This window comes from Theropithecus gelada, chromosome 11, assembly GCF_003255815.1.
Source record: "Theropithecus gelada isolate Dixy chromosome 11, Tgel_1.0, whole genome shotgun sequence".
NCBI classification, from domain to species: domain Eukaryota; kingdom Metazoa; phylum Chordata; class Mammalia; order Primates; family Cercopithecidae; genus Theropithecus; species Theropithecus gelada.
This window is the reverse complement of record NC_037679.1, coordinates 79,267,797-79,292,347: the sequence shown is the minus strand read 5'-3', so window position 1 is coordinate 79,292,347 and position 24,551 is coordinate 79,267,797. Positions and strand designations below refer to the sequence as shown.

Below are 24,551 nucleotides of genomic sequence, written 5' to 3'. Positions count from 1 at the left end.
TGCCCCTGGCCTTTTTTTTTTTTTTTTTTTTTTTTGAGGTGGAATTTCGCTCTTGTTGCCCAGGCTGGAGTGCAATGGTGTGATCTCGGCTGACCGCAACCTCCGCCTCCTGGGTTCAAGCGATTCTCCTGCCTCAGCCTCCCGAGTAGCTGGGATTACAGGCATGCGCCACCACGCCCGGCTAATTTTGTGTTTTTAGTAGAGACGGGGTTTCTCCATGTTGGTCAGGCTGGTATCGAACTCCCGACCTCAGGTGATCCGCCTGCCTTGACCTCCCAAAGTGCTGGATTACAGGTATGAGCCACTAGGTCCGGCAGCCTCTGAGATTTTTTTAGTCGAGGACCTATTATGTATGTCAATCTGGGTTGGACGGTGTGAACTCCATGCAGTTCGAATCGCCATATCAAGCTGCACTTCTGTATTCACAGTACTCAGCATAGAGCCTGCCATGTAGTCAGTGGTCAGTAAGTATTTGTGGAATTAATGAAGGACAGGTCAAGGCAGATATGAAGTAAATGAGACAGGACCCTTATTCTTTTCCTGGATGGCACTTAAACCTCACTGAAATTGTATATTCATTTGTGTATTTATTTGTTTAATATCATTTTTTTTCCTCTGAATTCTAAGGTACATGAAAGCAGGAACTGGCTGGGCACAGTGGCTCACGCCTGTAATCGCAGCACTTTGGGAGGCCAAGGCGGGCAGATCACGAGGTCAAGAGATCGAGACTCTCATGGCCAACGTGGTGAAACCTTGTCTCTACTAAAAATACAAAAATTAACTGAGCGTGGTGGCACACATTTGTAGTCACAGCTACTTGGGAGACTGAGGCAGGAGAATCACTTGAACCCGGGAGGTGGAGGTTGTAGTGAGCTGAAATTGTGCCACTGCACTCCACCCTGGTGACATAGCGAGACTCTGTCTTAAAAAAAAAAAGCAGGGACCATATCTGTCTTACTCCCCTTGTGGCTTCATTGTCTGACTCATAATAGGTGATCACCAAATACTTATTAAATGAACCCTAGCGGGAACAGTGTCGTTAAAGGACAGAACTAAATGTGTGAGGTGGAGGGAGGAGGATCTGGCTGGAGTTGAGTGGGAGAAGCTGAGTGGAGATGAAGCCAGGATTTGGAGGGGCTGATGGAGGTCTTTGCAGGCTTTGAGGGCCATAGGACCCTCAATCTCGTGTCCCATCTTGACCTGAGTCTTTCCTGGTCCTGGCAGGTGGAAGTGCAGTGCCTGCTCTTGCTGGAGGTGCTGGGCGGCTCCCACAAGCATGCCGTGGATGGTGCTGTGAAGAAACTCACAAAGCTGTGGAAAGAGGTGACAGGACTGCAGGGGCTGGCGGGCATTGCTTCTTCCATGCCACTCCCCCACTGCCATCTTATACACCTGCCTGGCACTTTCCTCTTTAGAACCCTGGGCTGGTGGAACAGTACTTGTCAGCCATTCTCAGCCTAGAGCCCAACCAGAACTATGCCGGCATGCTGGGGCTGCTGGTGCAGTTCTGCACGAGCCACAAGGAGATGGACGTGGTCAGTCGGCACAAGGCAAGTGCCAAGGCAGAGTGACTGTGGGTTTGCTACGCTGGGAATGTTGGGAGTTCGCTGGAGGGAGGAATGGGAACCTGCTTTGCTCTGGTGACCCTAGCTGTTGACCTCATCTGAAACTTGTTGATTTTCTCATGTAAGACTCTGGCCATTTGCCATGATACATGAACTTTTAGGAGTTGGAAAGTTTCCCTTCTGTTTCTGGCTTGGGTGATAGTTTGCTTGTTCATGCAGTCACTTATTTATCCCAGTTGAGTGGCTGCCATGTTCTAGGCACTGTGCCTGGTGTTGGGGGTACACCAGCGAGTAAGGGAGCTGTGACCCCTGCCCCCATGGAACTGAGTCTGAGAAACTGACATTAAACAGATAGTCTAGTTAATTATAACTAGTATGTGCTACAAAGGGAAAGTGTGAGAAGCTGTGAGACTCCACAACGGAAGGACCTGATTTAGGCTGTGGGTCAGAGAACACATCTCTCTAAAGAAGGAACTTTGAGAGTGAAGAGGAATTAGCAAGGTCAAGAGGTGAGGCAGAGCATTTTGGGCAGAGAAAGCCTGTGGGCAGGAACAGAGAGGAGGCGAGAGGAGTTGGAGTGGCGGGAATGGGTTAGAGTGACACAGCCAGCTGAGTGGTGGGCAGGGCCTTATAAGCCATACCAAGGACTTTAGACTTTATCCCAGAGGGCCATGGAAAGCTGTGGAAGGGTATTAAGTGGGGTTGCATGATCAGTGGGACCTCTATGCTTAACACTGAAATTTGGGGCATTGATTTGTAGTTTTTGGAGGCACTCTAGCAAGAGGGACCCCTTAGGCCAGTGATGAGACATTTGAGAATGTCAGGATCTAACCAGAGCTTTGTGTTCTCTAGAGCGCCCTACTGGACTTTTACATGAAGAACATCCTGATGAGCAAAGTCAAGCCTCCGAAGTACCTGTTGGTGAGCGAGAGGTGGCCGTTACTCACCTGGACAACTGATCCCATTTTCAATTCTGGGATGCTGAACTCTTTTTCCTTCTTGGTCCGTTCCCATGAGGGCTAGGTGCCTTATTCCTTTTTCTTTGTAGGATAGCTGTGCCCCTCTGCTCCGATACCTGTCCCACTCAGAATTTAAGGATCTGATACTGCCCACCATACAGAAGTCCTTACTGAGGAGTCCAGAGAATGTTATTGAAAGTAGGTTGCTGTCAACCAGGATGGTGGGAGGGAGACGAGTTGCCTATATCTCTGTTCTCGATATTTGGCAACAAGAAGTGTGTGTGGTAGAGGCGAGGGAAGGGGGATGTATTCACTGTTTACCTGGTTGGGACCTTGGGAGAGAGATTGGGGACCCTTTTGAGATTATTTTGGAAGTCAGCCAGATGCATTGGCTCACACCTGTAATCTCAGCACTTTGGGAGGTGGTGGTGGGCAGATCACTTGAGCCCAGGAGCTCAACTTGGGAGGCTGATGTGGGAGGATAGCTTGAGCCCAGGAAGCGGAAGTTGCAGTGAGCCAAGATGGCAACACTGCACTCCCATCCAGCCTGGGTGACATAGTGAGACCCCATCTCAAAAAACAAAAGAGAGGCCAGGCACGGTGGCTCATGCCTGTAATCCCAGCAGTTTGGGAGGCTGAGGCAGGTGGATTACCTGAGGTCAGGAATTTGAAACCAGCCCGACCAACTTGGTTAAACCCTGTCTCTAATAAAAACACACAAAAAAATCAGACATGGTGGCATGTGCCTGTAGTCCCAGCTACTCGGGAGACTGAGGCAGGGGAATCACTTGAAACCGGAAGGTGGAGGTTCCAGTGAGGCAAGATCACTCCATTACACTCCAGCCTGGGCGACAGAGCCAGACCCTGTCCAAAAAAAAAAAGGGAAGAAAAGGAAAGTCATGGGCTGTCTTTTTAGAAGAATGCACAAAAATATATCCACTAAGAATACTGCATATAATTTTAGGGGTTCAAGAACCCACTGGATCAGTTCATAGCTTTATGTAGGTGCTAGCCGTTGTTTTGATTCCCAGAAAATATCAAATGTTCACCTTCAGAGTTGAGTGGAAGAAAACAAAATATCCTCTTACCCCGCCACCTCCCCAAAAGAACTTTCTGGAGACCATTCAGGTTAAGAACCTCCTCTCTAGACATTCTGGACTTAGTATGGAGGTGGCACTTGAAATCATGAGATCTGAGTGTTGAGTCTCTGTCCCTGTGTATCTTAGTAAAATGTGTTGGTGGGATGTTGGAAAGGCAATTTTTGCTGATTGGGATGGGGAGGTATACAGCTTTTCAGCAGAGCTTTGGGACTACTCATGTAGCCTGTAGAGATGAAGGGTGGGCATGGTTCCATGTGGCCGGACAGCAGGCCAAGTGACATTTGCTGGGGAGTAGGGGAAAAAAATTATCTGTTGAATTTATTGCTGAGATTGACATGGTCAGTGCTTTCTGTCCCCCTTAGCTATTTCTAGTCTGCTGGCATCAGTGACGCTTGACCTCAGCCAGTATGCCATGGACATCGTGAAAGGACTGGCTGGTGAGTATCCCAGCCCCTCTTCAGCCCATAAGTGGCACCTTGGGTTTTGGTTGTACTTGTCCTAATTGTAGCGGGGTAGGGGACAGCTCAAGGTAGTAATAAGGCCCTAACCTAAACTACATTGGCACTGGCAGTTTCTTTCTTGAGATTATTTGAATGAAAGCATACAGCTAGTTCTGAAGAGATGGCAGCATGGAAAAGACAAAGACGAAAGTCTGGATGCTCAGTTGTTGGCTGCTTCTGAACAGTGGCTTTGTGTGTCCAGGTCACCTGAAATCCAACAGTCCCCGCCTGATGGATGAAGCTGTGCTGGCACTGCGTAACCTGGCACGCCAATGCAGTGACTCTTCGGCCATGGAATCCGTGACCAAGCACCTATTTGCTATCCTCGGAGGTGAGCAAGCCTTCTTGGCCATGGGAGTGGTTGAGGCATGGTCCCTGGTATTTCCTTCAACTGGGATCTGAAGGGGACTTGATGCTCCAAGTCTGCTCGTGGCGAGGCTGTGTGGCCAGGAGGACATCACACTGGAATGTGAATGTGTGTGAATGAACAAAACCCTGCACGGGTGATGTAGATGGGGTGATCTCAGGTTTTTCGTTTTTAAGATGCACATTTTTATAGGCATAGCAGAAAAGACTAAAGGAAATACACCAGAAAAGAAATGTCTTTGAGTAGTGGAAACATGATTGCCTTTTAAATGTTTTTCTTTATATTTTTTCTGTTTCACAAGTTTTCTGTAGGAACATTCCTTCTTGAGTCAGAAAGCAAAAGGCTAGTAAATGTTGTTTTAAACCCAGCTTCACAACACAAAGGCTACTTCTGGAATCACAAACCATATTGTGGCATCACACATGTGACTGCATTGTTCACTCTCTTGGGAGCTGTGGCATATGTGAATGTGAATCTTTGCTGTCTCTCCTCTCAGGCTCGGAAGGAAAACTAACTGTTATAGCCCAGAAGATGAGTGTCCTCTCAGGTACAGGATTTCTTTCCTTTTTTTTTGAGAAGTCTTGCTCTGGTCATCTAGGATGGAGTGTAGTGGTGCCATCTCAGCTTACTGCAACCTCTGCCTCCCAGGTTCAAGCAATCCTCGTGCCTCAGCCCCCTGTGTAGGTGGGATTACTGGTGCGCACCACCACGCCTGGCTAATTTTTTTGTATTTTTAGTAGCGATGGGATTTCACCATATTGGCCAGGCTGGTCTCGAACTCCAGGTTCCTGGTGTCAAGTGATCTGCCCGCCTCAGCCTCCCAAAGTGCTGGGATTACAGGCAGATACAGGATTTCTCTGCTGGGAGTAGAGCTGTGATCTAGTAGTAGATAAGCTTTTTTTTTTTTTTTTTTTTTTTTTTGAGATGGAGTCTTGCTCTGTCACCAGGCTGGAGTGCAGTGGCACAATCTTGGCTCACTGCAACCTCCACCTCCTGGGTTCAAGCACTCCTCCTGCCTCAGCCTCGTGAGTAGCTGGGACTACAGGCACGCACCACCACACCCAGCTAATTTTTTTGTATTTTTAGTAGAGACGGGGTTTCACCATGTTGGCCAGGATGGTCTCGATCTCTTAACCTCATGATCCACCTGCCTCGGCCTCCCAAAGTGCTGGGATTACAGGCGTGAGCCACCACGCCTGGCCTAGTAGTAGATAAGCTTTAACGTAATTCTTAGGTGAGGCGAATCCTTCTTTGGATCTTGACTCCTGTGACCATCTTGGGTCCAGCCTGCCCCCTAGGACCCTGCTGCTTGCGTGCTTGGCAAGAGGGACTTGTTCAGGTCTAGCAGGAGGCTTGGCTTCTATAGAAGGCAGGAGGTGTAGAGGAGGCATTGAGGGAAGATCAATAATGGCCAAAGGAGAGGTATGCCTGCTGGAGACACCGAAGAGGCCTGTGACCCAGAGTGCAGAGGTGGCAGAAGTAGGAAGACTTCCCTCTTTGTGGTTTTGTGCTGATAAGGGACTGAACAGAGAATCTGCCTTTTAGGGATTGGGAGCGTCAGTCATCACGTGGTGTCTGGACCTTCCAGTCAGGTCCTGAACGGTATCGTGGCTGAGCTGTTCATCCCATTCCTTCAGCAGGAAGGTAATTCCATTCATCATGGTGAGCATGCGTTTTGTACTCATCCTTGACCGTGGTTTTTCACAATTAGAGCTTCGCTTCCATAAACCTCTCCTGAAGACACACCTCCCTCAGAGAGCAAGGCTTGGAGCTGTCTGAAATATCACTGCTTCCTCCCCCTTGTACTCTGGCTTGTTTTTTGCGCTGCTTGCAATGATTTGACATGGTTATAAGACATTGGACTGACTGGACTTCTGCTTTTTGTCCTAGTTCACGAAGGGACCTTAGTACACGCTGTCTCAGTCCTGGCTCTCTGGTGTAACCGATTCACTACGGAAGTGCCCAAGAAGCTCACTGAATGGTTCAAAAAAGCTTTCAGCCTTAAAACCTCCACATCTGCGGTGAGGCACGCCTACCTGCAGTGCATGTTGGCCTCTTATCGGGGTAAGACACCTCCCAGGGCTAGTGTCCAGGTCTCCGTGCAGAGGTGACCGAGTCTTTAGGGTATTATTAGTGTTCCTGCTTTCCCTGTTAGTTCAGCTTATTTTGCACCATTTATTTCTTCTGGAAATAAATGAGAGCATTCGGCTTAGCTCAAAATCAGAATTCAGTCTTCACAACAAATTCTGACTTCTCCCCCTCGTCAGACTTTCAAAGTACAAAGTTTTATTCAGAGAGGACAAGAACCAGAACTTGTCACTACAGTATCTGAAATCATGGAGAAATGACTCAGATAAGACTGGTTTGAGGGCCGGGCGCGGTGGCTCACACCTATAGTCCCAGCACTTTGGGAGGCCGAGGCGGGTGGATCACCTGAGGTCAGGAGTTTGAGACCAGCCTGGCCAACATGGTGTAACCTTGTCTCTACAAAAATACAAAAATTAGCCAAGCATGATGATAGGTGCTTGTAATCCCAGCTACTTGGAAGGCTGAGACAGAGTCGCTTGAGCCCGGGAGGCAGAGGTTGCAGTGAGCCCAGATCAAGCCATTGCACTCCTACCTGGGCAACAGAGTGATACTCTGTCTCAAAAAAGAAAAAGAAACATCTAGGAGATTCCAGGGCCTCCTCTTGAGAGGGGACACCCTTCTGTGTGAAATGCCTTGTCTGATGAACTTTGTACTCACTTATTTCTTTTAATGATAAGGGAAGAAAAATGTGACCACAAGAGGTTTTTGCACTGAGTTGAAAGCAATTAATCTTTTTCTGAAATACGTCTCCCAGCTCAGAATCATAGATCATCTTTGTGCAGTGGTTTGTGAGGTTTATTCAAACCGTAGTGCTGACTATGTGCTGACTGAAGTTGTAGATTTTCCATGGTGGAAATGTACAGGCAATACATTGTCAGCTGCCTTAGGATATAGTGAACTCACATCCATGACTTAAAAACAGTCTATGAGGCCAGGCAAGGTGGCTCGCGCTTGTAATCCCAGCACTTTGGGAGGCTGAGGTGGGAGGATTGCTTGAGCCCAGGAGTTTGAGACCAGCCTGGGCAACAAAGTGAGACCCCCCATCTCTACAAAAAATTAAAAAAATAGCTGGGCATGGTAGTACATGCCTGTGGTCCCAGCTACACAGGAGGCTGAGGCAGTGGGATTGCTTGAGCCCAGGAGTTCAAGGTCAGCCAGGGAAAATAGCAAGACTCTGTCTCTACCAAAAGTTATACAAAAAGTCTAGGTACTATATCAGTTTGCATTATTGCTGCATTGAATGACCGTCAGTTGTAGGTGGGACCTTGAATTGTAGATGGCAAAAACTTGGTTTTATGTAGTCTCTTCAGCTTGAGCTAGTTCTGCTCATTGCATTTATTTTTAATTTATTTTTTAAAAAAGGAATGCAGAGTGCCAGAACTCAGTGCTCATTGCTTTTAAAATAAACATAAACCTTTTAAAAACCAAACAAAACCTTTATTATAAAAATTTCTTGGATTCGAATCCATAACATTGTCTGGAAAACTGCTTTCATTATAAAATGTACTGATGTGCCCATTTAGTAGCTATGAAAACATGGAACAACAAACCCAGGTATGGAGGTGCAGGGGAAGAAAACATGGGCTTGAGCTATAGTTTTTTTTTGAGATGGAGTTTCTCTCTGTCACCCAGGCTGGAGTGTAGTGGCGTGATCTTGGCTCACTGCAACCTTCGCCTCCCGGGTTTAAGCGATTCTCCAACCTCAGCTTCCTGAGTAGCTGGGATTACAGATGCCCACCACCATGCCTGGCTAATTTTTGTACCTTTTAATAGAGGCAGGGTTTCGCCATGTTGGCCAGGCTGGTCTTGACCTCCTGACCTTGAGTGATCTGCCCACCTCGGCCTGCCAAAGTGCTGGGATTATAGGCATGAGCCACTGCTCCTAGCTGAACTATAGTTTTAATTGGTTTCTCCTTTTTTTTTTTCTTATTTTTTGAGACAGAATCTCACTCTGTCGCCCAGGCTGGAGTGCAGTGGTGCGATCTCGGCTCACTGCAATCTCCGCCTCCCGAGCTCACGCCATTCTCCTGCCTCAGCCTTGCAAGCAGCTGGGACTACAGGCGCCCGCCACCACGCCTGGCTAATTTTTTTGTATTTTTAGTAGAGACGGGGTTTCACTGTGTTTGCCAGGATGGTCTCCATCTCCTGACCTTGTGATCTGCCCGCCCCGGCCTCCCAAAGTGCTGGGATTACAGGCTTGAGCCACTGCGCCCGGCCTTTTTTTTTTCTTTTTTTTTTGAAACGGAGTCTCGCTCTGTCGCCCAGGCTGGAGTGCAATGGCGCGTCTCAGCTCACTGCAACCTCCGCCTCCTGGGTTCAAGCGATTCTCCTGCTTCAGCCTCCTGAGTAGCTGGGATTACAGGTGTGTGCCACCACACCCAGCTAATCTTTGTATTTTTAATAGAGACGGGGTTTCACCATGTTAGTCAGGCTGCTCTGGAATTCCTGGCCTCGTGATGCCCCCGCCTCAGCCTCCCAAAGTGCTGGGATTACAGGCGTGAGCCACCGTGCTTGGCTTCCTTTTTTTTTTTTTTTTAAACGAGTTTAGTTCAGAGGTCAGTGGATTGGTTCTGGTTTTAGAATTTGGGTCCGAAGGTCATCTGGTATGGGGAAGAGTACCAGGTGGGAATTGATAAGATTGAGGGTGGCACTGACTTGCCTCAGCTAGCTGTGTGACCTTGAGCAACTCACTTAATGTCTCTGCTTATCCATCAATTGAATAACTGGACCACACCCGGCTAATTTTGTATTTTTAGTAGAGATGGGGTTTCTCCGTGTTGGTCAGGCTGGTCTCGAACTCCCAACCTCAGGTGATCCACCCGCCTTGGCCTCCCAAAGTGCTGGGATTACAGGTGTGAGCTACTGCACCCAGCCATAAGGATTATCTTTCTGCCTCTAATTTTGTGGCTGTAGACTTCAAGTTTTGATTTAACTTTACTTCTTTTTGAGATATTTGAAAAATTAACTGAAGGGTTTTAGTCATCTGGTTCACAGCTAGTTAGATAAATCCTTTCTCAGTCCTGTCATTTCCAAGAATCAGGATGTCCTTTAAGGTGCTTGTCCTCTCTCCACAGGTGACACACTGTTGCAGGCCGTGGACTTACTGCCCTTGCTCATCCAGACAGTGGAGAAGGCAGCCTCCCAAAGCACTCAGGTTCCCACAGTCACTGAAGGGGTTGCCGCAGCCTTGTTGCTCTTGAAGCTGTCAGTGGCTGACTCACAGGCTGGTATGAGTCCAGAGATGTCCAGGATGGTAGAGATAGAGACCTCTGACAAGAGTCCTTGGGAGGAGGGTCTTGATGTTCAGGGTTAGCTTGGTTCTGACCACACTGGATCAGCCACAGGTTTGCTTGTCATCTGCAGGATGAATCTTAGGGTTGCATGGGCAGTGGGAATGCAGTCAGGGGACTGTCATCGTCTCACTGTCCTTCTTCGTTCTGTTGCTCCAGTGCTACGTGGGCTTGTAGATGATACCCAGATGGACCAGGGTTTAGTATTGGGACTGTTTGTTTCAGTTGGTTATACATTCATACAGTACAAAATTCAAAAGGATATAACATGAGAAGCTACCCCTTAGCCCTGTCTTCTCCCTTAGCCATTAAGTTTCCCTCCATAAACAGTGTTATCAGTTTTGCACTTCGGGAGGCCGAGGTGGGCGGGTCATGAAGTCAGGATTTCGAGACCATCCTGGCCAACATGGTGAAACCCCATCTTTACTAAAAATACAAAAATCAGCTGGATGTGGTGGCACTTGCCTGTAATCTCAGCTTCTTGGGAGGCTGAGGCAGGAGAATCACTTGAATCCGGGAGGTGTAGGTTGTAGTGAGCTAGGGTCATGCCACCGCACTCCAACTTGGGTGACAGAGCGAGACTTTGTCTAAAAAAAAAAATAGACAAAAAAAAACTGGTATTACCAATTTTATGTCCAGAGATAGTGTGTTCATGTAATTGAACATATTGGGTAACATACTCTATGTATCATATTAGATACTATATATATACTATATATCTTCGAAGTGATTCCAAATCAGTACATCAAAAAGAGCTTTCTCATTTTTTTGTGGCTACATCGTATTTCAGGCTTTCTTTATTTCATCTCCCAGTCTCTGCACTGGGCCACACCTGAACTTACTTCTTTGGTTAGGAATGGAGCTCAGCTCTCCTCATGTAGTATGGTGTGCCCACTGTGGCCATGCAAGGCACTGGGCTACCTGGGGGAATGCTAAGATGAACATGACCTTCTACAGCAAATTTCAGGGTGCTTACTTCATAGTAGGAGCGAGGAAATACAAAAATATATCCATAGCTTAAGACAAAATGTGGCATTAGAGCAGTTTTGAAGGAGAGATTGCTTTTAGTTGGGGGGATGGGTATTGGGAAGGGTTTCATGGAGAAAGCATTTGAACTAGTACCCTGAAGACTGGGAAGGATTTCATTATCCTGAAGGGAATGACCCAGCGTGAGTCCAAACAGCCCCAGTCAGGGAAGGGCAGGGAAAGCCAGAGTCTGTAAACCTCAGGTATTCCAGCTTGATGCCTGGGGTGGATGGGAATTCCGGATGAGAAACAGTTTACCTAGGCTCCTGTAGGCAGCAGAGAACCACCGAAGAGTTTCATACAGGAAGTGATACTAGAAGGACTGAGGTCAGTTCCCCAAATGGAAGAGCACTGAGCCTCCTGCTGCAGAGGAGGGTTTGCCAACAAAGCCCACCCCAGCAGCTTCAGGATGGAGTGGATCAGCTCTGGGGGACATGATAAGCTGCGTCGTGGGGGTAACCTTTTGTTTCTTGCAGAGGCCAAACTGAGCAGTTTCTGGCAGCTGATTGTGGATGAGAAAAAGCAGGTTTTCACTTCTGAGAAATTCCTGCTTATGGCTTCAGAGGATGGTAAGTTACTCCACGCTTAGTTGAACTCAGGAGTGAGGCAAAGTCTCTGGAAAATCTTCAGAGAAGACCCTTTCTTGACCAGCCAGTCAGGTCTGCAAAAACCTGGGCCAGAGTGATCTGGCCAGCAGCTTAGCTGTTATGGGAATAATTTCATTCCTGTAGGGAATGTAAGGTTAGGGAAGTGGGACTTGGAAGATGTGTGGAGACAGAGCAGTAATGGCTGTGGAGCTACGATATGAGCTGTAATTATAGCTGATTGGGTAATTGGTGCTGTCTCCGAGGTTTTCTTGTGTTGAGGCAGCTGAGAAGCTCTTGTGGAGTCTGGCAGGCTCTACTCCCCCACCAAGAGACACAAAAACTACTGGTTTCTATCCTGGCAGAAAAGGAACAGTTGAATTTTAAATGTGTGTTTAAAATTCTACATTGCCTTAGGGGTGTCTGCCACTAATTGGTGATTTGAAAAGTCTTTTGACTCATAAATTGTAACATCCCATTAATGAGCTACAACTGTTAGTCATTTCCTGGTTTTAGAAAAATTTTTAGTTAAATTTTGAAAAGGAAATAGACTAATGTAATTCAGAAATAGATACAATAGGGTCTACATTGAAAATTATACCCCTGCTTTGATCTCTGGCTACCCAGTTCCTCGGCTATAGAAAACCAATTTTATTAGCTTCTTCTGTAGCCTTGATATTTTATATATATGCAAGTAAATACCTGTATATGTTTGTTCTCTATCTTTTTTACACAAATGGTAGTGTGCCTGCCGTATGTACTGTGCTTTCTAGACCTGGAAAGAGTCCATGTCAGTCTATAATGAGCTTCATCATTTTTTTTTTTTTTTTTTTTTTTTTTTTTTTTTTTTGAGACGGAGTCTCGCGCTGTCGCCCAGGCTGGAGTGCAGGGGCGCGATCTCGGCTCACTGCAAGCTCCGCCTCCCGGGTTCACGCCATTCTCCTGCCTCAGCCTCCTGAGTAGCTGGGACTACAGGCGCCCACCACCGCGCCCGGCTAATTTTTTGTATTTTTAGTAGAGACGGGGTTTCACTGTGGTCTCGATCTCCTGACCTTGTGATCCGCCCGCCTCGGCCTCCCAAAGTGCTGGGATTACAGGCGTGAGCCACCGCGCCCGGCTATCATTTTTTTTTTTTGAGATGGAGTTTTGCTCTTGTTGCTCAGGCTGAAGTACAATGGTGTGATCTCAGCCCACCACAACCTCTGCCCCCTGGGTTCAAGCGATTCTCTTGCCTCAGCCTCCTGAGTAGCTAGGATTACAGGCATACGCCACTACCACCTGGCTAATTTTGTATTTTTTTTTTTTTCTTTTTTTTTTTTTTAGTAGAGATGGAGTTTCTCCATGTTGGTCAGGCTGGTGTCGAACTCCTGACCTCAGGTAATCCGCCTGCCTCGGCCTTCCAAAGTGCTGGGATTACAGGCGTGAGCCACCATGCCTGGCCTCTTTTTAGAACTTCATAGTAATTTTCTATCGTTGCTGAGACAAGATCTCACTCTGTTGCCCAGGCTGGAGTGCAGCGGCACAGTCATGGCTCACTGCAGCCTCAGTCTGGTCTCAGGTGGTCCTCCCACCTCAGCTTCCTGAGTAGCTGGGACTATAGGTGCACACCACCACATCCAGCTAATTTCTGTTTTTTTTTTTTTAAGAGATGGGGGTTTCACCATGTTGCCCAGGCTGATCTTGAACTCCTGGGCTTAAGTAATCCTCCTGCCTCAGCCTCCCAAAGTGCTGGTATTATAGACGTGGGCCATGGTGCCTGGCCTTAGTCTTTTTTTTTTTTTTTTTGAGACAGTCTCGCTCTGTTGCCCAGGCTGTAGTGTAGTGGCACAATCTCTGCTCACTGCAACCTCCACCTCCCGGGTTCAAGCAATTCTCCTGTCTCAGCCTCCTGAGTAGCTGGGACTACAGGTGTGCACCACCACACCCGGCTAGTTTTTGTATTTTTAGTAGAGACAGGGTTTTACCATGTTGGCCAGGCTGGTCTCAAACTCCTGACCTCGGGTGACCTGCCTGCTTTGGCCTCCCAGAGTGCTGGGATTACAGGCGTGAGCCGCTGCGCCTGGCCAGTAATTTTTAATTATTAAAAAAAAGTAGGTTGGGGCTGGGCACGGTGGCTCATGCCTGTAATCCCAGCACTTTGGGAGGCCAAGGCAGGTGGATCATGAGGTCAAGAGATCGAAACCCTGTCTCTCCTAAAAATACAAAATTAAGCTGGGCAGGGTGGCAGGTGCCTGTAATCCCAGCTACTCAGGAGGCTGAGACAGGAGAATCACTTGAACTGGGAGGTGGAGGGTGTAATGAGCCAAGACTGTGCCACTGCACTCTAGCCTGGACAACAGAGCAAAACCCTGTCTCAAAAAAAGTAAAAATAGGCTAGGTGCAGTGGCTCATGCCTGTAATCTTAGCACTTTGGGAGACTGAGGCAGGTGGATCACCTGAGGTCAGGAGTTCAAGACCAACCTGGCCAACTTGGTGAAACCTTGTCTCTACTAAAAATATAAAACTTAGCTGGGCGTGGTGGCCGGTGCCTGTAATCCCAGCTACTCAGGAGGCTGAGGCAGGAGAATCGTTTGAACCTGGGAGGCAGAGGTTGCAATCAGCCGAGATCGTGCCACTGCACTCCAGCCTGGGTGACAAGAGCGAAACTCCATCTCAAAAAAAAAAAGAAAGTAAAAAAATATATATATATATATTTAAAGTAAGTAAAAATAGTATATACTTTTCTTACTGCAAAATACATGTGTGCACAATAAGCAAAAAAGAAAAAACCAACTGTAATTTCAGTTCTAAGTGATAATCACGTTTATATTTTGTGGTGAATTTTCAGTTCATTCCAGTTATTTCTGGGTGTACATATGTGTGTGTACACTTAACTATTTTAAAAACACTTCCACTGCTTTTCTTCCCTCCTAGCCCTGTGTACTGTGTTGCATCTGACAGAGAGACTTTTCCTTGACCACCCGCATAGACTCACTGGCAACAAAGTTCAGTACGTGAGGCTGGCTTACCTTTTCTTTTGGGCCAAATGAGGCGAAGGCTGGCAGGAACCTGAGAAAGGGTGTGTGGCAGGTGGAAGGGTTGGCTGTGGAAGGCCTGCTCCCGACCTTCCCCCAGACCTGTCTGTCCCTGTGCTTGTAGGCAGTACCACCGGGCTCTGGTCGCAGTGCTCCTGAGCCGCACCTGGCACGTCCGCAGGCAGGCTCAGCAGACGGTTCGGAAGCTGCTATCCTCTCTTGGGGGCTTTAAGCTGGCGCACGGACTCCTGGAGGAGCTGAAGACTGTCCTCAGTTCTCACAAGGTGAGGGCATCTGGGCTCTAGAACTGGGGCTTTTGGATCCCCTTAGCTGCCCCTGCTTATGCTGTGGGGTTTTGGCTGGGCCACTCCCTGACTGTTCTTTCTTACTCTGTGTGATGCCAGCATCTTCTGCTCTGCCGTTGAGCTCCAGTAACATCTTTCATAGGATTCCTTTTCCTTTTCAGAGACTTTTTTTTCCACATGTACTTCTTAACCTTTTTTCCAGGGTCTTTTGGGTTTTTGTTTTGTTTTGTTTTGCTCACTGCAACCTCAACTTCCCAAGCTCGAACGATCCTTCCACCTCAGCCTCCCAAGTTGCTGGGACTATGGGTGCACATCACCTATAGTGGCCACTAATTTTTTTATTTTTTATTTTTTGTAGAGATGGGGTCTCGCCATGTTGCCCAGGCTGATCTCGAACTTCTAGGCTGAAGTGATCCTCCTACCTCGGCTTCCCAAAGTGTTGGGATTACACGCACAAGCCACCGTGCCCTCCCCCTTTATGCTTGATTAATTGAATAATACTTTATGTTTTTAAAGCACTTTGTACTTTTGAAGCATTTTCTACCCATTTTTTCTTTTGATTTTTTTTTTTTAAACAATGCCTTTCAAAGGCAAATAGAGCTTGGTATTCTTGTGTCATGTGAATTGACCGGGGTTCCAGGAGCTCAAATGACTTGCACAGTGTCTTCCCCGATGGAGGGAGACCTCCAAAGACTTGGATTTTATTTCTGTGCTCTTTGTGCCGTGTTCCCCTGCTTTCCTTCCTCCCTACGCCTGTTGAGGAATGTGGGCCAGTGACAGACTTGCCATCACAGGCTGGGTCTCCTGGACCAGTTCCTGTTGCCTTCTTTACTCCCGTAGGCTTTTTAGATGCAAAGTCACAGGTGCTTCCTTCTTCCAGGCACATCTCACAGCCTGTGGGTCCCATTGCAGGAAGCTGGGTATCCATCTCCACTCCAGCAAGGACCCCAGGGAAGAACTGAGTGAGGAGACGCTGTGTCCATGGCATGTTTGGTTCCTGTGTTCCAAGCCTGCACAGGGCTCTTAGCAGTGGGGTTCTTATGTTTTATCTCACGTGTCTCCACACAGGTGCTGCCCTTAGAGGCTCTGGTGACTGATGCTGGAGAGGTGACTGAGGCGGGCAAGGCCTACGTACCTCCACGGGTCCTGCAGGAGGCTCTTTGTGTCATCTCCGGTGTGCCAGGGCTCAAGGGTGATGTCACTGACACCGAACAACTGGCCCAGGAGATGCTGATCATCTCCCACCACCCATCCTTAGGTCTGTGGCTGCAGTGGGTGAGGGAAAGCCTGGGGCTTTAGGGGATGGGGTAAGAGCAGGCCAGGCAGAAGGCCTCAAAGAGCTCCCTTCCCCTTCAGTGGCTGTGCAGTCTGGACTTTGGCCAGCACTTCTTGCCAGGATGAAGATTGATCCTGAAGCCTTTATCACCAGGCACCTGGATCAGATCATTCCCAGGATCACCACTCAGAGTCCCCTAAACCAGGTGATGGGCACATGAGCTGGTCTGGCCTCAGGTCGGGGAGGGGCCCTCTCATCACAGGGTATAGGAAGAGAGGATTCAAAGAAGCAGTTGAAGGTGGGTAAAATGTAGGCTTGGACCCTTGCACGTGACAGAAATGTAAACTGGCTTAAGCACAAAAGGGAACTTACTGCCTCATTTACCTGCAAAGTCCAAGGATATGACTGGCTTTAGCTAATGCTGACTATAGGGGTTCAGATGTTGCCCTTGGGACATTGTAGGTGATGTCTCTCTTACTCTGTCCCATCCATCTTTGTCTCTTGGCTCTGTTTTCCACGATGTGGGCTCCATTCTCAGGCTTTCCCTTTCTGGTAGCACAAGAGCCGCTAAAGTTCCAGGCTTTGTCTCCCCATCCGCTCCTGGGGGAAGAGCTTGCATATTTCAGTAATGTTTACTGGCTTGGGGTCGCTTTGACCCTGATTAATCTGACTTGGGAGCCATGCTCATCTCTGCGCCCCTCCTTCTGCTCTGGGTCACATGCCTACCTCTGAAAAAAGTGAGAGCAGCTCCACCTGAACCACGGAGATTGAGAATTGGGAAGGAGTGTATCGCCTCACGTCAGGTGCTGTGTCAGACAGAGGGGCACTGCTCGTTGAGGAAAGCAGACACAGACTCCAGCCGGCCGCTGTGATGGACAGTGCCCAGGAGTAACAAGGCAGTGGCATGAAGAAGGGGAGCCAGTGCCAGGGGCATTCAGGTGTGGTGGCCCTTTTGCCAGTGCCAGCCTTGGCACACACTGACCATGTCTGCATTTGTCTGGCAGTCCTCCATGAACGCCATGGGCTCCCTTTCCATCCTGTCACCGGACCGGGTCCTCCCACAGCTCATCAGCACCATCACCGCCTCCGTGCAGAACCCTGCACTGCGCCTGGTGACGCGGGAGGAGTTTGCCATTATGCAGACCCCTGCTGGGGAGCTGTATGACAAATCCATCATCCAGAGGTGAGACCTCACTTGTGGGCTCGGTTTCCTTTGCTCCCCAAGGGAATGCGTGTAGGATGGAGCCAGCACCTCTTGTGGGTCGAATGCAACAGCCTATCCATTCATTGGCTAAGGGCCTGCTGTGTCCCCGGCATGGTGCTTAGGTCCTGGGTACTAAAGTGTGTCCAGTATCCGGCACTTTGCTGGCGCACAGTGCTTAACAGCTAGTTGGAATTTCATGGCTGGCGGGAGACTGACAGGCCTTGCGGTTCTTTTCAAGCTGGCTGATGACCCACTCTGGTGTTTCAGTGCCCAGCAGGACAGCATAAAAAAGGCCAACATGAAGCGAGAGAACAAAGCTTATTCCTTCAAAGAGCAGATCATCGAGCTGGAGCTGAAGGAGGTGAGTACACGAAGGCACTCGCAGAAGGTGGCTGCTGAGCTTGGTGGCCTCAGGCTGGTGGCTTTCCCTACTGCATATATGCTGTTCACTTGGATCATCCTGAGGCCCATGGCACACTCCTCTGATGTCTCTGACCAGTGTCTGGTGCACTGGCACACTCTCCCTTCACCCTTGCTCCATAGCTTCTTCCACCCACAACTCAAATCCAGCTTCTTCCTCTGCTGGGTGCTGGCGGCAGTGCACATGTCTCCTCTGCTAAGTGGTGTTGCTGAATTCCATGTCTGTCCCCCAACTTCCTTAAAGGCTGGGACCCATCTAGACTCCTGATAGTAGGCACAGCGCCTGGTACAGTGGGACTTCTGGGGAATCCTGGCTTGATTGCTGAATTCAGCTTTGGGCAGAGCGGGTTCTGACAGGAGCAGAGCACATAGGACTCTTTCCTGTCTCAGCGTTGGCCCTTCTCTGTGTCTTCACAAGGCAGGATTCTTCTTGTCTTTCACATCTCAGTCCACATGTGCCCTTCTCAGAGAGGTGGCCAGCCTGTCCACTCTATCGAAAGTAGACTCCACCCTTCCTCCCTGTGACTAAGCATCATATTTGTTTCTTTACTAACAGTCGTCGTGACCCAAAAGCATCTGGTTTATGTGTTGGTTTACTTGTTTATTGTCTATCTTCGCTGGCTAGATTGTGAGCTCCGTGAGGGCAGGGACTTGATCTTGTTCCCTCCGGTATTCCTGCCGTCTGGAACAGTGCCTGGCACAATGCAGGTGCTCACTAAATGTTTGCTGAATGAGTGAGTGAGTTCTGTGGCTTCTTGTTTCAGGCCACTATAGCAGGCCTTTTCTAGGCTCAGCTTATCCTGTGGGAGAGCTTACTTCTCTATTACTGTCTCCATTCTGTAGAAACGAGGTGGCTATGGACTTTGTGGGAGGTTGGGGGTGCACATGGTGGGTTCAGAGGCCCAACTCACAGACTTAGAGCTGGCGTGGTGCTGTTTGTGTGGAAGCAAGCTCGCCTTCCTCTGTGGGGGAGGGAGGTCTGTTCCCTGGAGATGAGATTGGTTGGTTTGCCCATCCCCTTTAGGAGATAAAGAAGAAGAAAGGCATCAAAGAGGAGGTGCAGCTGACCAGCAAGCAGAAGGAGATGCTGCAGGCCCAGCTGGACAGGGAGGCGCAGGTCCGGAGGCGGCTGCAGGAGGTGAGTGGCCACCCCCGCCACATACTCACGCCGGAAGAGTGCTGGGTAGCTTGGTCCCGCTCCTTGCTGTCACAAGCAGGGCCCTGCTGACCTGCCTCCTGGGCAACTCTGCTTGCAGCTGGATGGGGAGCTGGAGGCGGCGCTTGGACTGCTGGACATCATCCTGGTCAAGAACCCATCCAGCCTGACCCAGTACATCCCTGTTTTGGTCGACTCTTTCCTGCCCTTGCTGAAGTCTCCCTTGGCTGCTCCCAGGATCAAGAACCCCTTCTTGTCCTTGGCTGCCTGTGTCATGCCCTCTAGGCTCAAGGCTTTGGGTTAGTCCTTGTTTGCTGGCTGCAGGGATGGTCCAGGGGTGCCCCTGAGTGCTTGTGGGGAGGTGGGTGGTGGCCTCAGCTGCTGAGTTTTGTTTTCTTGTGGAAGCAGCCTTGGAGGCTCAAGCTGGATGTGCTCAGGAGAGACGTGGTGCCTCCTCTTCTCTCCCACTTCACATCTGTGCCTTCCCTCTGAGGAGCAGATTTTAGATGCTAGTCAGTGTTCGATCTTTGTGTACCAGTTTTAAAACTAAGAAGTCAGAAGTTCAGTGGCAGCGAGGATGGTTTGGTGCAGTGTGGTGGCTCAGCCCAGCCCAGGTCTCCTGAGCAGCCACATGACAGCAGTGAACAGAGGACCCTGTGACCTTTAGCTTCCTGTTAGCTCTGGAGAAACAAACACCAGGCAGGGTGGCTGGCAGTTCTGGTGGCCTTGCTTTTGTGGGTTGGTTAATGGCCTTTAGCAGACTTCTATCCTGACCTAACGAGGATGTTCCCATGAGTGAGGCCAGAATCTGGGAACTGTTCTGAGTGGAAAAGTCAGCTGGTGCGTATGGAATCTGCCAGAAGTGTCACCTGGCTGTCTGGGCTTGTTGCTTAGAGGTGGAGGTGCTGCACAGATAGAGCTGTACTCTTGGCTGGATGACCCTTCCAGTGGCCCTTGTCTCCTGTCAGCGTAGTCATTGTTTGAATGTCCAAAGGGAGTTCCTACCTGCCCTCTGAGGTTGTCACAAAGATCAAGTAAGAAATTAGGTTGGGGACATTTTGGCGAAGCAGATTTTTTTAAGTCAGAAGGGTGAGGCACTGGGTCCCCTGTTTGAACCTGGGCTGGATTCTGCACCTGTGTGTGTGTCATCCCCTGCCGGGTCTCTCCTCTTCAACACAGGCACTTTGGTGAGCCACGTAACCCTGCGCCTGCTGAAGCCAGAGTGTGTCCTGGATAAGTCCTGGTGCCAGGAAGAGCTGTCGGTGGCTGTGAAGAGGGCAGTGACGCTGCTGCACACCCACACCATCACCAGCAGGGTGGGCAAGGGGGAGCCAGGTAAGGGCTGGGACGGGATCAGGGGCACCAGGCCGTGTGAGCTGGTGCCAGGAATGCTGCTCGAGGCACAGCGTCACCCAGGGCCTCCTGAGCCTGGGGGGGTTGGACCAGATGGAGAATTTCTGAGTTGAACCCTGGTAGTCTGTGAGTTGCTGTGAGCCCAGTTGAGTGTTTACTTTTTGTCACTGGCATCCCCTTCTCTGTTTTAATGCTCACATCCTGGAACTGGGAAGTGTTTGGCAGTAGTAGCAGAACTGGTTTTAGACTGGACCACCAGCTGCTGTCTCCGTCCTCGTGCCCTGTGCTTCCAGGTGTCAGAACGGGCTTCTGGCCTATCCCTTCCCTACCTTCCCTGAGAATGGAAATAGGCAGCAGTGGCCCGGGTCCCTGCCCTGCCTGCAGGATCTTATCTGCTTCTCACTCTCACAGGTGCTGCGCCCTTGTCCGCGCCAGCCTTCTCCTTAGTCTTCCCGTTTCTGAAGATGGTGCTGACCGAGATGTCCCACCACAGTGAGGAGGAGGAGGAGCGGATGGCCCAGATTCTTCAGATCCTCACTGTCCACGCCCAACTGAGGGCTTCCCCCAGCACCCCACCCGGGCGAGTGGACGAGGTTGGCAAGGAAGCTCTTCTCTCCCCTTGGTTTAAAGGAGATCAGGGAGGCAGGGCCTGTGGATACTTTCTGTCTCATGAACAGTTCTGGTGGGGAAATAGAGGGTGTATGTTTATACCAACAGCAGCCTCACACAGTGTTGTGGGTTTTTCAAGGCAAAAACGGGTCAGACTGCTTCTTTCACATGACTGTAGACTCTGGCTCTCCTGCCATCCCATTGCATATCAGTCCACCTGATTGAATTTGTTGGCTGCATGAGATTCTGCACTATGGATGTATCATGTTTTACTTAATTCTTTACCTGTTGATGAGTATCTTAAGGTTGTTTCTAACTTTTCCCTGTTTTGAGCAGCACTGTGATGTGCCCTCTGGTATATATATGCCGCTTACTTACCCAGTGTGAGCGTTTCTTTAGGACAGGTTCATTGGACATGGAATTACTAGATTATATGGCATATTCTGAGCTATACTGTCACCAAGAGTTTTCTTTTTCTCACAGCCTAATGCAACCTCGGATAGTATTAATATCGTCAGTGATGGGTGAAAGAATGATATCTCATTTTATTTTGCATTTCTTACAAAGTTGAATGTCTCTTCATATGTTTATGGTCTTTCTGGGTTTCGTAGTGTGAATTTCAAGCAGGTTTCAGAATTTAGTTTTTAGTTCCTGAGGATCATGGTTGACTGGGGTTAGCACCTGTGGACCTAACTGTAAACCTAATGAGGTTTCTATGGTGGGGCCGGTATGATCCAGAATGTTCCCCTGTGGGTGAGGGGATGCCCTGTCATTGGCCGCCTGGGTTACAGACCTCCCCACAGCCTCATCTCGACTTACCTGCCGTTCTTTCCTAGAATGGTCCAGAGTTGCTGCCTCGAGTGGCCATGCTGCGTCTTCTGACTTGGGTGATCGGGACGGGCTCGCCCCGCTTACAGGTGACCTGGTTTTCAGTTGGCTGTTGCTGTGACTCAGTTTGTGACCCAGACCTCAGGTCCCAGTATAAAGGGTGGAGTCCTAGTTTCCTTTCAGCCCTCACTTTTGGACTTTGGTAGAAAGACTGCTTTAGAGAGCCAGCCTGACTGTTGTTAGCTAGTGAGGGGTTTTGCCACTGGAGCTGGAGTCTTAGCCCTTGCAGTGCTGTAGGGGTGGGCGTTCTCAGTGCATATCCCTCTCTGGCCCCATAGTAGTAAATGATTTGCCGACTGAACCAGTGGATTGGTGTTCTCCTTAGGTTCTGGCTTCAGACACCCTGACTACCCTGTGTGCCAGCAGCAGTGGTGATGATGGCTGTGCCTTTGCAGAGCAGGAGGAGGTGGACGTGCTGCTCTGTGCCTTGCAGTCCCCGTGTGCCAGCGTGCGGGAAACCGTGCTCCGGGTGTGTGCTCAGTCTCTCACAGAGCCTCTGCAGTGTCCCTTGTCACTCTATGCAAGTGCAAATTGCATGATGAGCATTTAAGAGAATGTCCCTCACCCTGGCGGGAGGCCTAGAGGCAAAGAGAAGAAGTCACTTGGTTGGGGTCTCTCTCAGAATCAGAAAACTAAGCAGTCATGATGTATCACTGTATTTTTTCCTTTACCTTGGAACACTTCACTTAATTTTTAAACTGGAATGTAGACTTTGGTACTTCCACAGACAGACCTAACTTGCAGGAGGAGTTCATTTCTTTAGCCCGTTGCCATGTACTTGGCTTTTTTTTCATGGCTTTTGGACCAAAAACTAGAGCATCCCCTTGGAGTGGTAAGACAGTGGTTCCTACCTGCTGATCCATAGCTTCCTGCTATTGATATGTGACAGTTTTCACTGGCTTTTGGTAAAATGTGAAAAATGATGACAATATGGTAACTTTTTCCTTAAAAATTATTTGAACTAAAGGAACACACTTTTTCTGAAGTTTTATCTGTCTGGTTTATTTAACGTTTTAATTTTCACATTAAAAAACATTTTACCACTTCACACCCTAAGGAACTTAGAGTTAATTTTAATTGATTTCACTTTAGCCACTTGTGGTTAGTGGCTCCATCTTGGACGGTACAGCCTAGAGAGAGGTGAGGAGGCAAGTCAGAGGCTCTTCGGAAAGATGGTGCCTCACGTGGTCCAATCCCACCCCTTCCAGGGGCTGATGGAACTCCACATGGTATTGCCAGCACCTGATACTGATGAGAAGAATGGCCTGAACCTTCTGCGGAGACTCTGGGTGGTCAAGTTTGACAAGGAAGAGGAGATCCGGAAGCTGGCTGAGAGGTGAGAGAGCCAGCATGTCATTTTCTCCTGCTCCATCCTCTCTTCCTTTAGGAAATAACGGAACCCAGCGTGTTCAGCCTCCAGTGGGAAGAAGGGCCGGGCCGGCGGGGGGCTGGACCGGCAGGGGGCTGGGCCGGCAGGGGGCTGGGCCGGCAGGGGGCTGGGCTGGCGGGGCAGATGCTGCGGATCGTTGTCTAAGCAGTCCCCACTGTGCATCTCCCACAGGCTCTGGTCAATGATGGGCCTAGACCTGCAGCCAGACCTCTGCTCCTTGCTGATCGATGACGTGATCTATCATGAGGCGGCTGTAAGGCAGGCAGGGGCCGAAGCCCTTTCCCAAGCAGTGGCACGTTACCAGCGGCAGGCAGCGGAGGTTATGGGCAGGCTCATGGAGATTTACCAGGAGAAGCTCTACGTGAGTGACTGTGCAGCCCTGATGCAGTCTGGGTGTGTGCGGTTGGGTGGGTCTCTGCTCAGCCCCTTACTGCTCCAGACAGGAATCTCAGGGCTCACGGTGGCTTAGGGTAGCTGTGGCTAGTTTCCCCCCTACAGTCCTGGTGCCCAGGTCATTGATCTGCCCGTTGCAAAGCATTTACCAACTTGTCTGTTGCAGCGGCCACCCCCAGTGCTGGATGCTTTGGGACGAGTTATTTCAGAATCTCCTCCAGATCAGTGGGAAGCCAGGTATAACAATTGTTCTAGCCTCGTTCTACTCCAACCTTTCTGAGATGTGGTAGGTTGGCTGGGTGGGTGCTGAGAGGAGGCAGCATGGGATAATGAAAGAGCAGGACCTCCCTCAGAGTCGAGGAGGCGTGAGTTCAAGTGTTGGCCCCTCCTGCGCTAGCTGCGTGACTGCGAGCATGTTTCTCCTTTTCCCCAGGCCTCTGTTTCCTCATCTGTATGCAGGGCACAATAACAGAAGCTACCAGCCTTTCTCCACAGAGCCCATGAGTAGCAGTTGGAGGATTAGACAGATGTCTGGGAGCAAGTGGGACCTTGAAAGACGCTTGCCTCCCACAGAGCAGGCACAAAATAGGCGAGGGTGTTAGTTTTCTGAATGGCTCATCCTGGCCATGTCCACTCCGTGAGGCCTTGTGTGTCAGTGTAGGGTGGTGTATGGGCCATCCTGGCTTATTTTTCATTCCAGACCATCAGCCAGGGATAGGACACAGATTCTTTGCTCCATGACTGGAAAGAATAATACCACTTTGCCCTTGGAGAGTGTGTTCACTTCCACAGGCCTCTGCATCTGGTTCCTTTACCTCTGTCTTCTCTTACGACCTGCCTTGCAGGTAGAGGGGTGAGCACTGCACTCACATTCCTCTCTGAGGGAACCGATGCAGGGCTGCTCACCCAGTAGGAGGTAAAATCAGGGCAGATGGCAGGTCCCCATATGACAAACGGGTTGTTCCAGAACATTGGGTGAGCACTGGGTGGTGGGCTTCATGCTGTTCTCTGCCCGCAAAACAGTGTTTACCTCCGGCAAGCTCCCTGTCCTTACCATGCACCAG

General features: G+C 49.5%; 1 protein-coding gene across 1 annotated transcript in view; it reads left to right on the top strand.

Moving 5' to 3' along the window:
• The window catches only part of GCN1 (GCN1, eIF2 alpha kinase activator homolog), a 71,740-nt gene that overhangs the window by 20,619 nt on the left and 26,570 nt on the right, over positions 1 to 24,551 (top strand). The window contains exons 6-31 of the mRNA XM_025400917.1: positions 1,225 to 1,323; positions 1,416 to 1,550; positions 2,418 to 2,486; positions 2,614 to 2,722; positions 3,987 to 4,061; positions 4,327 to 4,455; positions 4,988 to 5,038; positions 6,037 to 6,135; positions 6,382 to 6,555; positions 9,654 to 9,806; positions 11,372 to 11,464; positions 14,393 to 14,468; positions 14,618 to 14,777; positions 15,867 to 16,056; positions 16,155 to 16,279; positions 17,079 to 17,257; positions 17,546 to 17,639; positions 18,723 to 18,836; positions 18,955 to 19,153; positions 20,034 to 20,189; positions 20,619 to 20,800; positions 21,653 to 21,733; positions 22,030 to 22,173; positions 22,913 to 23,040; positions 23,266 to 23,455; positions 23,654 to 23,724. Of these exons, the coding sequence (XP_025256702.1) occupies positions 1,225 to 1,323; positions 1,416 to 1,550; positions 2,418 to 2,486; positions 2,614 to 2,722; positions 3,987 to 4,061; positions 4,327 to 4,455; positions 4,988 to 5,038; positions 6,037 to 6,135; positions 6,382 to 6,555; positions 9,654 to 9,806; positions 11,372 to 11,464; positions 14,393 to 14,468; positions 14,618 to 14,777; positions 15,867 to 16,056; positions 16,155 to 16,279; positions 17,079 to 17,257; positions 17,546 to 17,639; positions 18,723 to 18,836; positions 18,955 to 19,153; positions 20,034 to 20,189; positions 20,619 to 20,800; positions 21,653 to 21,733; positions 22,030 to 22,173; positions 22,913 to 23,040; positions 23,266 to 23,455; positions 23,654 to 23,724 (3,275 nt within the window). The remainder of the gene's footprint in view (positions 1 to 1,224; positions 1,324 to 1,415; positions 1,551 to 2,417; positions 2,487 to 2,613; positions 2,723 to 3,986; positions 4,062 to 4,326; positions 4,456 to 4,987; positions 5,039 to 6,036; positions 6,136 to 6,381; positions 6,556 to 9,653; positions 9,807 to 11,371; positions 11,465 to 14,392; positions 14,469 to 14,617; positions 14,778 to 15,866; positions 16,057 to 16,154; positions 16,280 to 17,078; positions 17,258 to 17,545; positions 17,640 to 18,722; positions 18,837 to 18,954; positions 19,154 to 20,033; positions 20,190 to 20,618; positions 20,801 to 21,652; positions 21,734 to 22,029; positions 22,174 to 22,912; positions 23,041 to 23,265; positions 23,456 to 23,653; positions 23,725 to 24,551) is intronic.